The sequence below is a fragment of the Peromyscus californicus genome, unplaced genomic scaffold (genome assembly GCF_007827085.1).
Source record: "Peromyscus californicus insignis strain IS unplaced genomic scaffold, ASM782708v3 Scaffold_7__1_contigs__length_154581171, whole genome shotgun sequence".
Taxonomy (NCBI): Eukaryota; Metazoa; Chordata; class Mammalia; order Rodentia; family Cricetidae; genus Peromyscus; species Peromyscus californicus.
The window spans coordinates 141,824,674-141,836,828 of record NW_026294595.1 but is presented as its reverse complement, the minus strand read 5'-3'; the positions used below and the strand labels follow the sequence as shown (position 1 = coordinate 141,836,828).

Here is a 12,155-nt window from a genome sequence, read left to right as displayed (position 1 = left end):
CCTGGAGTGTCTGTGGTCTCTTTGAACTGTGCCATGCTTGTGCCCTGCCCCTTCCGTTGCTCTGGAAAGCGACGTCACCTCTCGGGTCCTCTGTCTCTCTTTAGTCAGACTTGCTGTGGGATACGCACCAAGAGGAACAGCCTGCAGGACCATTGCTTGCTTGTTTGTTTGTTTGCTTTTGAGACAGGGCTTCTCGCCGTAGCTTTGGAGCCTGACCAGGCTGACCTTGAACTCAGAGATCCACCTGCCTCTACCTCCCAAGTGCTGGGATTAAATCAGATCCACGAGATCTGGTGTTTTAAAAAAAAGAATGGGTTGTTGGAAATGAAAAATGGAATGGAAATGGAAAACAAAGTATATTTTAGTACATTTCTGTTCCAGACTAGTCCCAGTACACTAGGAAAGAGGAGGAAGATTTTGTATTTGTATTTGTTTTGGTTTGTGTGAGACAAGGTTTCTCAGTGTAACAGCTCAAGGAGGAAAATTTTTTAAAGTTTCCCTTGCAGTTTTTCACACGGCAAATTCTTTTTTGGTTGTTTGAGATAGGGTCTCACTATACAGCCCTGATTGTCCTGGAACTCTTTTTTTTTTTTTAAAGATTTATTTATTTATTATGTATACAGAAGAAGGCGCCAGATCTCATTACAGATGGTTGTGAGCCACCATGTGGTTGCTGGGACTTGAACTCAGGACCTCTGGAGGAGCAGTCGGTGCTCTTAACCTCTGAGCCATCTCTCCAGCCCCCTGTCCTGGAACTCTTAGGAGAGCTGCCTATCCCTAATTTTGTTGTGGTAGTGATAGTGATTTGTTTTGTTGGGGGCAGGGTTTGTTGTTTGGTTTTTTGAAGACAGAGTCTCTAGCCCAGGCCTTAGATTTCCTCTGTAGCCAAGGATACCCTGAACTCCCTTTTCTCCTGCCTCTCCCTAACACTGGGATCTCAGAGTCCACCACCATGCATTCCTAATGCAGTGCTGAGGATGGAACTTAGGGCCCTTATGCTCACAAGCACTCTGTGTAGATGTAACCAACCGTCTTATTAAATAAGAAACACAGAGCTGATTCAGAGAAGAAAGCCAAGAGGTCAGAGCTAAGAGTCTCACCCTTCCTGCTTCAGCGATCCTCTTCAGTCAAGAGAGCTCTCCGAAAGGGGACCTACTTCCTGTGTGTATGTCTTTATATAGTCTAGCTGTTCTGCCTTCTCATTGGTTGTAAACCCAAACACGTGACTGCCTCGTCACTGCCTGTATGTACAGCCCTCCAGGTCCTTAAAGGCGTGCGCCACCGCCGCCACGCACTTGCTATGGCTCTAATAGCTCTGACCCCCAGGCAACTTTATTTATTAACATACAATTAAAATCACATTTCAGTACAAGTAAAATACCACCACAACTCTGCCAGTTGCACTATATCACCCAGCTCGGAAAAGTTGTTTTTACTTATTTACTTATTTTTGGGTTTGTGTGTATGTAGATGTGTGTGTGCATCTTTGTGTGTGTGCAGGTATTTGTGCATGCATTTGCATGTGTGTTGTGTTCAATCACAGGAGCTGTCTCCTTTGATTTTCTTTTTTTAAAACATTTATTTATTGAGTGTATATGTATACACATGTCCATGCCATTGGAGATCATGACAACTTGCAGGAATTGGTTCTTCCCTGTCACATGGATTCCAGGGATTGAACTCAGATTGTAAGACTTGGTAGTATATAAATGGACATGACTACTCTAAGGTATGCTTAAGTGGAAAGTTTGCTTTTTGGGGGGTGGTTTTCTTTGTTTTGTTTTGTTTGTTTGAGACAGGGTTTCTCTGTGTAGCTCTGGCTGTCCTGGAACTTGGCTCTGTAGACCAGGCTAGCCTTGAACTCACATGGAACGCAAGGAGGTGAAAACCGCTTCCACAAAGTTGTCCTCTGACTTCCACATGTGTGCCACAGAGCCAAGGTCTGCCTGTCTCTGCCTCCTAAATGCTGAGACTAAAGGTGCATCACTACTGCCCAGCCAAGGGGAAGGTTTTTATTGTAGACAACGAGGAAGAGAACAGCCAGAAGCATCTGGAAGAGTCCAGAGCAGAGAAAGAAGTAGACTGGACATGGCCAGCAGACTAGGCCTGGCCTGGAAGGGAAGGAGAGAGGGAAACAGAGGGAGGGCCAAGAGAGGAAGCCATAAGATGGGCACAGCCGGAATAGCAGGGGCATAAGGAGAAATGAACATCTGGGGACAGAGGCCAATGAGCTGGAGAACTTTATACAGGTACTTGTGATACTGAGGGAGCCTAGAGGCCAGCATGTGCTCTGGTATGCTAACAGGCACCACGGGTGGACATTTGTCCCTTCTGCCAATGCTAAGGGGAATGGTCCCTTCTGGTAGAGGGGAACTGGCTTCACAAGTTCCTGATGAGTGCTGGCTTTTGGCTAGCGATCAGAGTTTGGGGACACTGTTTCCTTGGACCTGACAGGTAGCAAGCACCTTTACCCACTAAGATGTTTTACCAGTCCCCCAAAACTCAAACTTTTTTTTTTTAAATGAATTATTATTGTGTGTGTGAATGAGTGTGCATAGCACACATGTGGAGGTCAGAGGACAACTTTGTGGAAGCAGTTTTTACCTCCTTGAGTTCCGTGACCAAACACAGTCCTCCATCTTGGCACAGCAAGTGCTCTATCCACCAAGCAATCTCATTGGCTCACCTTTTTCCCAAGCAAGGTCTCTTAATGATGTCTCTGGGTCCCCATTTTAGCTAGGCTGGCTGGCCCCAGTGAGTCTGTCTTCACCTCCCCATGACTGTGACCACAGTGACACACACCCTCCTTTTCTGTGTGAGTGCGGGGTCAGACTCAGGATCTCCTTCCTGCTCGCATGGTGGGCCCTTACCCACCGAGCCACCTCCTTAGTCTCTGGCATCTGTTGTTGCCTCTGTGAAGAAGCTCTTACTTTAATTCTGCATTTAGAGTGATCGCCTCATTTTATTTCATAAAATGCATACCTTCTCCTGCCTCACATCTCACATTCATCCTTCATCCCACAGTCAGGTGGGGGTGATTGTCCTGTGGCCTGGTGGTACCCACTTCCCACCATGGGGCAAAGGTAGGGTGGAGAGCTGTGCTTGCCTCCCAGACCAGCCTCTGTGAGGACTGTCCTTGTTCCCTGCGCTAGAAATCAGAGCCTCCTGACTTCCATGCCGACTTTCGGTGGGAGGCACCATGTGGCTGGCTGGGGTGGGAAGGAGACAGACACATAATGACAGGGGCTAGTTGCGGGGTGGGGGCTGTGTCCCACTCTCCCTGAGTGTTCCCTATAGGAAAAAGAAAACTGCCCTTTTTTGGGGGTAGTGTAGCATGAGAATGCAGCTTTAGATACAGGAGAGATGGTGACCAAGGTTAAGAGAGGGGATCTGGCTCCCCAAATCCCTGCTCCTGGACTCGTGTTAAGTTTGTCAGCTGTTCATACTAGTCACTGTCCTGCCCAGGTCTCAGAGCTTTTTGGAGCCTTTTATTGTGGTGGCATCTGGGGATTAGATTACTTCCCTTCCTTCTCCATGACCACACCTGCTTTAGGAATAGGTAGCATTTCAGAGACATGTCAAGCAGCTACCCAAGAGAAATTGTCAGCGTGTACCCTCTTGCTGTGATAAAACACCGTAACCAAGGCAAGAAGAGTTGGTTTCGGCTCGTGCTTCCAGAGGAAGCAAGTGGGTAGATGGGCTGAAAGAACAGGATGCTGAGAGCTGATATCTTCAGTGGCAAACGTGAGACAGAGTGAACTGGAAACAGGGTGAGGCTCTGCTCTTAGTGCTTGTCTTGTCCACAGTGGTACACTTCCTTAGTACCCCCATGACCTCCTCAGTGCCACCAACTGGGGACCAAGTGTGGATATTTTCATTCAAATCAGCACACGGGGTAGTAATGTGGAACTTTTGTGGTTCATCTATAGATGGTGTCAGTTTAATGTTCCTACTGTGTAACTGTCAAGTCAGAAAGGTCACAGTCACATTCATTGGTAGATTGAGTGGGTCCTGCCTTTTCTATTGCATGTGGCAGATTGCCTGGCCCATGCAGGATTCTCAGAAAGTATTGTTGAATAAATGAACATAGTAGTTAATTTCCAGTCAGGTTTGTGTATAGAGGGGCCCAGGTGGGCTGTGAGGTTAAGAGTGAGCCAGCATCATTCATATTTGATCTGAGGAGGTGGGCACTTCTGGGCTCCTCTCCCCCAAACAGCTGTTTCTTTGACAGACCTTGTTTCCTGGACAATTTTTTCAACTTTCTGTTTTCAAAAATGTCAAATTTGACAGGACAGCTTGAAGCAGGCCAGTGACGGTGTCCTTTCACCGGTGGTTGACATCTCATGCTTTCTTTTCCTCTGGCAGAGCACAAGGCGTCTCAGTGTTAGTCAACTGCTTGACTGTGTGGTAGATGTGACTCTGGTTCCTGTGATAGAGCAGCGTGTGGTTGAAGGATTCGAACCCTTGCCCTGTTGATATAGGACGCTGAGCCCTGCTGTGACTGTCATTTCCCATATGCTCTCTTCCTGCGTCTCCCCGCTTTTCTTGGGGATGTTTCTTGCTGTTCTGCCATACAGCTCAGGGCCTTCATCTGTGACAGTCCTCAGCCTTCGTTTTTCAAGAGCTTGGTATGTTACAAGGCTAGTTGAGTGGCTCTCATTCTGAGGGACTAGATTCAGGACGTGCATCTTTTAGTAGGGTCCTTTTCACAGCATTGTGCCACACCCCTGTCGAGGATGGGGGTGGTTCCACTTTGTGCATTGGTTTAGGGCTCTACAATGGATATGATCCTTGCAGGGAGTCTCTTTCTTCCTTTGGGATGTGGGACCTTTTGGGGAGACCCTCATTTCCAGAGTCTGGCAGTTAGTGAGGAGGATTATCAGTGTCATCTGTTGGGGTAGGGTCACTGACAATCGGGTGAACCCCCAGCCTCTGCTCTGCTGTAAGTAGAGTCAGTAGAACCTGCCTCTCCTCTCCCCGTGATATCCTGCACCTGTGTTCACAGATGGGCTAGATCCCTCCACATGCATTTCTTTGAAGCAAGTGTGCCAGGCAGTGTGCCTTACCACTTTTAACAAGTGTCTGTCACGCTTTCACTCAGTCTGTCCCTCTGACACAGGTGGCCCGGGAGAGTGGCCCACCCCACATGAAGAACTTTGTGACCAGGGTTTCAGTCGGGGAGTTTATAGGGGAAGGAGAAGGGAAAAGCAAGAAGATCTCCAAGAAGAACGCAGCCAGGGCCGTTCTGGAGCAGCTGAGGAGGCTGCCGCCTCTGCCTACCGTGGAGCGAGTGAAGCCCAGAATCAAGAAGAAAAGCCAACCCACGTGCAAGGTGAGAGCCTGTGTGCCAGGATTGCAGTGTTGGAGTGGTTAGGGTAGAAGCCTGGCTGCTGTCCAGCACCACATGGGCAGTTGGATGCTTTACAAGTACCACGTTTGAGCTACAGGTTGAGTAGAGATGAGGCCACTAAGTGTGTTGAAGAAACACATCCAAGTGTCAGTTCCTGTGAAAGTGGGCATTGTAGCTGTCACCTCTGTGGAATGGGTGGGGCTGCGTGGCCGTCTGTGGATTGCTGACTTGAACCACTTCCAGCTCAGGGCTGAAGGTGCAAGTGGTACACACAGGGCTGAAGGTGCAAGTGGTACACACAGGGCTGGGTCTTGGGTAGTAGAGCCCAAGAAACTGTTCTGAAAGATTGTTTGGATATTTGATTGAAACTTAATGCCTCTATAAAATAAAACATTGACTTGCTGGGGGGGGGGGTGGCGCACCCCTTTAATCCCAGCACTTGGGAGGCAGAGGCAGGCAGATCTTTGTGAGTTCCAGGACAGCTAGGACTGTTACACAGAGAAACCCTGTCTTGAAAAACAAAAAAACAACAAAAACCATGATCCACGGGGGGCAGGAGAGATGGCTCAGCAGTTAAAAGTACTGGCTGCTCTAGCAGAGTACCTGGCTTGAGTTCTGGCACCCACATGGTGGCTCCCAACTGTCTGTAACTCCAGTTCTAGGGGATTCTTCTTACCTCCATGGACACCAGGCGCACATGTGGTAATGCATGCAGACAAAACACTCATATACATAAGATAAAAATAAATAAATCTTTATTAAAAACATAAATAAAAAACGTTGACCCCAGCTGGGCGGTGGTGGCGCACGCCTTTAATCCCATCACTCGGGAGGCAGAGGCAGGTGGATCTCTGTGAGTTCGAGGCCAGCCTGGGCTACAGAGTGAGTTCAAGGACAGGCTCCAAAGCCATACGGAGAAGCCCTGTCTCGAAAAACAAAACAAAACAAAACAACCAAAAAACCACGTTGACCCCTTTTCAGCAGCAGAAAGGGCAGCACTTGGGCATCTACTCACGCGTGGTCTCACATTTGAACATGTTTGGACACTTCTCTTTCTTTCTTTGCTGTATCAGTCACTTCAGTCCTCTGACAAGGGCTTTGGGGAGGGAGCCTCCTCTCCCAGGCTTCAGCTGAAAGTGGTTCAATTCATAATATTGTTTTATTTTTGCAGTACTGGGGATTGACCAAGGGTCTCAGGTTTGCGGGCCATGTCCTCTACCACTGAACTGCATCTTCAGGTTAAGGGCTTACAAACGCTTGAAGTGGTTTCTGGGTTTTAGAGATTAAGAAAGCTAGGCAGTGGGTCCCCTTGTAGATTCAGCCAACCACTGGTGATGGCCCTGACTCCATTTACACTTTTTTTTTAAAGATTTATTTATTATATAGACAATGTTCTGCCTGCATGTATCCATGCCTGCCCGAAGAAGGCACCAGATCTCATTACAAATGATCATGAGCCACCATGTGGTTGCCAGAAACTGAACCAGGACCTCTGGAAGAGCAACCAGAGCTCTTAACCTCTGAGCCATCTCTCCAGGCTCCTTTTTGTCATTCTTGACCAAACAGTGTGGTCCCACCGCCCTTTTCATGGTAATGTCTGCAGTCCCGGCGAGCCACTTTCAGTGTCCAAGGAGTGGCAGAGCACATGTGAACACTGCCTGTTGTGTAAGGGATTGGGGCATGCACAGGGTTTGTGTCCTTGGGGGATCCTGGGAGAATTCCCTGGTTTTATAATTTATGTTTTATATTAAAATATATAAATTTATTTATTGTTCCTCTTCATTTACTGTGAAGACATTACTTTGGAGCTTCCCCTCACAATGAAATACTGAGGGCTGTTTTCTAAGACACAAAAATCATCTGAGCATGATCATAAAGCATGTTCAGTCCCGTGTCCTGCCCCGCGCCCCCCCCCCCCCCACACACACACACACAGGGTTTCTCTGTGTAGCTTTGCACCTTTCCTGGAACTCACTCTGTAGACCAGGCTGGCCTCGAACTCACAGAGATCCACCTGGCTCTGCCTCCCGAGTGCTGGGATTAAAGGTTTGCGCCACCACCGCCCGGCACATGTTTAGTTTTTAAAAGGTTTGATTCTAAGTCTTACGTCAGCACTGAGTTTCTTGTCTTCTGTTGTCTGCTGACTCTGGATAGGCTGGTTCCTTTCTGTGAGTTATATAGTCCACTGTCTCTGTATTGTTTGCTCTCCAGCTGCAGACAGCCCCGGATTATGGCCAGGGGATGAATCCTATTAGCAGACTGGCACAGATCCAGCAGGCCAAAAAGGAAAAGGAGCCGGAGTACATGCTCCTTACAGAGCGAGGTCTTCCACGTCGCAGGGAGTTTGTGATGCAGGTGGGTTGGTGTCCATTGGTCCACACTCTACCACTGACTACTGTCATCAAAGTGATGTTGCCGTTCACAACCTGGGGGTGCATGCATTTAATCTCTGTACCCTTGAGGCAGGGGCAAGGGGCAGGTATACCTCTGAGTTTGAGGCTAGCTTGGTCTACATAAATGAGACCAAGACCAAGACAAGAAAATGAGGATCCATTTTGTAAGAGGAAGTTGGATTGGCAATTTGCCTGAAGTGACTAGTCTAGACCACTCTGCCTTGGCCAGGGAAGGAGTCCTGTTAACCTTTTCAGTGTTCTGGCAGATTTTGATTTTTGCAGCCAGATACCTTTTGGTCAGAACAGCTTTAATGGAGTATATTGAAATTTGTCCAATAGCCAGTCCTCAGAGTAGTATGGGAGGAGGCTTCATTATGTTTAGACACACACCTGTCTCTTTTTTTTTTTTTTTGGTTTTTCAAGACAGTGTTGTTTTGGTGCCTGTCCTAGAGCTCGCTCTGTAGACCAGGCTGGCCTCGAACTCACAGAGATCCACCTGCCTCTGCCTCCCGAGTGCTGGGATTAAAGGCGTGTGCCACCACCACCCGGCCACACCTGATTTACAAATATATTGGTGGAAAAGATTGTGGCACACATTTTCCATATAATATTCTTTATTATAGATGTTAAACATTTCTAACTTGAATGTGACCCTCACAACAATACGGACTACACAGAACATTTTCTACCATCTAGTTTAGCAAAGCCATCCCCAGGGGCTTCTGACAGCACACCAGCCAGTTCCTGTCGTGTCTTAGAAGGTTCAGTCACAGGTCTTTGTTGATGTTTTCTGCAGGTAAAGGTTGGGAATCATACTGCAGAAGGAGCGGGTACCAATAAGAAGGTGGCCAAGCGCAATGCTGCTGAGAACATGCTGGAGATCCTGGGGTTCAAAGTTCCCCAGGCGCAGCCTGCCAAGCCAGCACTCAAATCAGAAGAGAAGGTGACTGCTGGGACTCTCACTTCCAGGTGGCCTAGCTCCCTGCATGGGCAAGCCTGGGGCAAGGCTTCATCTTCCCTGCAGTAAGCAGCCTGCCCCCTGGGGATCGTCCATTGATAGTGTTGGCAGGAGGGAAGTTTCCTGTCCAGTTCACCGTGTCCCACGCGTGGTTTGGTTAAGTCTGTTCAGTGTCACTGTGGGCTGGATGTGCATTTCTGGAGGATGTCCTGTTCTTTCCTGATGGGTAGTTGGGATTGGAATGAACAAGTATGACTGTTATCTGTGCTTCAAAGGGGATCTGTACGACCTAGTCTTTCTGTTCCTATGGATCTGGCTTTGGTTTTCTGGGACAAGATAGCATGGTTAATAATAGGCCAAATCTCTCAGTCCGATTGAGATGCTCCTGTGAATTCTTAGTTGAATATTACTCTGTATTGAGAATTCACTCTGCAGAGTAGTCAGGAAGACTGCAGGAGTACATCAGCCACTGTTGCTGACCCCAGCCACTGTCCTGTTGGAGCAGACGAAAGTCGGGCTGAGCTGCTTTCATGACTTAGAAACAGCTCCCACTGTGCCTGCAAAGTCAGTACCTGGCACCCAGAGGTTCCATGTGGAGTTTGCACAGCCCAGATTTGGATTTCAGGCTTCCCATTCAAAAACCCTGTAGAGTACTTGGAATCATCCTCACCTCGTATCTGACAGTTATGCACTAGATGCCTCCATCTTCTCTATGGACGTACCGTTTCTGGGTGTTCTAGGTAATGTAAGGCACACACACCTTTTAGCACCAGTGCAGACTCTACTCGCCCACTGGGCTGAGCACTCTCATTCAAGACAGCATCTTCTGGTCTTCAGCACAGAGCCAGCTCTGCGTTCATGATCTTCTCTATCTATGTAAATGCCTTGAGAGCTTGTGTGGTGGGGGTCATGAGAGACTGTGCACACAGACCCCAGTGCTTGTCCATGCTCACTGCCATTTTCCTTTCTTAAGACCCCAGTAAAGAAACCAGGAGACGGAAGGAAAGTAACGTTTTTTGAACCTAGCCCTGGGGATGAAAATGGAACTAGTAAGTGTGACCCTCTTGATCCAGTGTGGTTTGGGTTTGCATGGTTTTTGTATGACAGTTCAAAGCACAGTAGCACTGCCTTCCTAAGCTTATAAGTGCTGGGATGGTGGGGAGAGCAGTACTGTAGCTTCTTGGGTGGTTGGGGTGGCTGTGGTGACCTCTCTGTCCCCTACAGGTAATAAAGACGAGGAGTTCAGGATGCCTTATCTTAGCCATCAGCAGCTGCCAGCTGGAATCCTCCCCATGGTGCCAGAGGTCGCCCAGGCTGTTGGGGTTAGTCAAGGACACCACACCAAAGATTTCTCCAGGGCAGCTCCGAATCCTGCCAAGGCCACGGTAACTGCCATGATAGCTCGCGAGTTGTTGTACGGGGGCACCTCGCCCACAGCCGAGACCATTTTAAAGAGTAACATCTCTTCAGGCCACATACCCCATGGACCTCGAACAAGACCCTCTGAGCAGCTGTACTACCTTTCCAGAGCCCAGGGATTCCAGGTAACTGTGCCTTTGTGTGGAATCTCTGGGTCTCAGAAAATTTCAGCATCTTCAAGTTAGATTTTTCCTGCTTAGAATCACGTTTGTAGTTTATGTAAGACCCTGGGTTATGTCCCCAGCACTACAGAAACCAGATCAAGTGAGACCATATGTCTAAGAGATTGGATGTACAGTATGGATCTGTGCAGGAGCAAGAGTGGCAGGGACAGGTCTGGAGTGTGACAAGGTGGCTCATCATGTAAAGGGGCATTATTATCAACCTTGTGTGTGATTGTTGGTGGAAAGAGAACCAACTCCAGCCAGTTGCCCTTTTACTTCCACGTACATGGTATGCCATGTGCTCACCACACCCCCGAGGGGACTGTGGAGTAAGAAGTATGACAGGTCTGTAGGGAAAGAAGTTACTTTTCCTTAGGAAGCAGCATTTAAAACCTAAGCAGGCTCCTGGAGGATTCTGGGCATGACATGGGGTGTGTTTTTCCTCCTTAGGTTGAATACAAAGACTTCCCTAAGAACAACAAGAACGAGTGTGTGTCTCTCATCAACTGCTCCTCGCAGCCACCCCTCATCAGCCACGGCATTGGCAAGGATGTGGAGTCCTGTCATGATATGGTATGTGGGCCCCAGGGCTGCTGAGAGAAGCTGCCACATTCCCTTGTTCAGGTTTAGTGCTCATGAGGGACATGGTTCTCCTGTAACCTGTGAACAGGTCTAAACTCTTCACTTCAGTCTCTATTCTGGCAGCTGTAGAAAGCCCTCTTTGGGGACTCTGTTCAGATAACATTAAACCCTAAAAGAGGATTCCGATCACATGAGTTTGTCACTTAATGGAACATAATGCTGCATAGAGCTGATGCCTCCAATTTAGAGGGAAACACGGGAGTTTTTTGTTGAGATCAGGGTAGGTCACTATCAGGTGAAAAGTCAAAAGGAAATTATGTGGTACCCAAGGAAAGCTGCAGTTTGGTGCTTTATGTTAAAAATTCAAACTTTTTAGCTGGGTGGTGGCGGCACATGCTTTTAATCCCAGCACTTGGGGGGAAGATCTTTGTGAGTTCAAAGCCAGACTGGTTTATAGAGGGAGTTCCAGGACAGCCAGAGTGTAGCTAGAGTTTTCCTGCCTGGCCCACGGTCAGGGCAAATCTCTCTCACCTGCCAATCCCACAGCCGCTCAGACCCAACCAAGTAAACACAGAGACTTATATTGGTTACAAACTGTATGGCCGTGGCAGGCTTCTTGCTAACTGTTCTTACAGCTTAAATTAATCCATTTCCACAAATCTATACCCTGCCACGCGGCTCGTGGCTTGCCGGCATCTTCACATGCTGCTTGTCATGGCGGCGGCTGGCAGTGTCTCTGACTCAGCCTTCCACTTCCCAGCTTTATTCTCCTCCTTGTCCCGCCTATACTTCCTCCTGCCTGACTACTGGCCAATCAGTGTTTTATTTACCAACCAATCAGAGCAACACATTTGCCATACAGAACATCCCACAGCATCAGAGCTACAGAGAAACCCTGTCTTGGTTGGGGATGGGGGTAGGGGATTCAAACATTTTATTGAGGAAAATGTTTTAAGAAGTTGTTTCCCGTTTGCGGATGTCCCTTTCCACGTGGGTCTAGTCTGTTCTTTGTGGTTTGACTTTTCCTTCCACCCTTCTAGGCTGCACTGAACATTTTAAAGTTGCTGTCTGAGTTGGACCAACAGAGCACAGAGATGCCAAGAACAGGAAATGGACCAGTGTCAGCGTGAGTGAGCATGCAGAAGGGCGCGTCAGTGTGGGTGTCCATGGCAGGCAGTTGTCAGTGAGTGACCATGTGCAGAAAGTGCCACCACTGTTGGTTGACTCTGGGGAAGCATTTGCCTGAACTGCAGTCTGGCTTTAACCCCTGAAGGGCCCCATGTTTTCTA

The 12,155-nt window shown here is 48.2% G+C and overlaps 1 protein-coding gene across 2 annotated transcripts in view; it reads left to right on the top strand.

Moving 5' to 3' along the window:
• Positions 1-12,155, top strand: part of Stau1 (staufen double-stranded RNA binding protein 1) — a 44,053-nt gene that overhangs the window by 29,997 nt on the left and 1,901 nt on the right. Inside the window, exons 5-11 of one of the 2 annotated variants that reach the window (XM_052726534.1) lie at positions 5,102-5,332; positions 7,562-7,705; positions 8,540-8,686; positions 9,675-9,750; positions 9,926-10,245; positions 10,735-10,857; positions 11,907-11,992. In XM_052726534.1, the coding sequence (XP_052582494.1) occupies positions 5,102-5,332; positions 7,562-7,705; positions 8,540-8,686; positions 9,675-9,750; positions 9,926-10,245; positions 10,735-10,857; positions 11,907-11,992 (1,127 nt within the window). The remainder of the gene's footprint in view (positions 1-5,101; positions 5,333-7,561; positions 7,706-8,539; positions 8,687-9,674; positions 9,751-9,925; positions 10,246-10,734; positions 10,858-11,906; positions 11,993-12,155) is intronic. The other variant, XM_052726535.1, reaches the window with a different exon arrangement.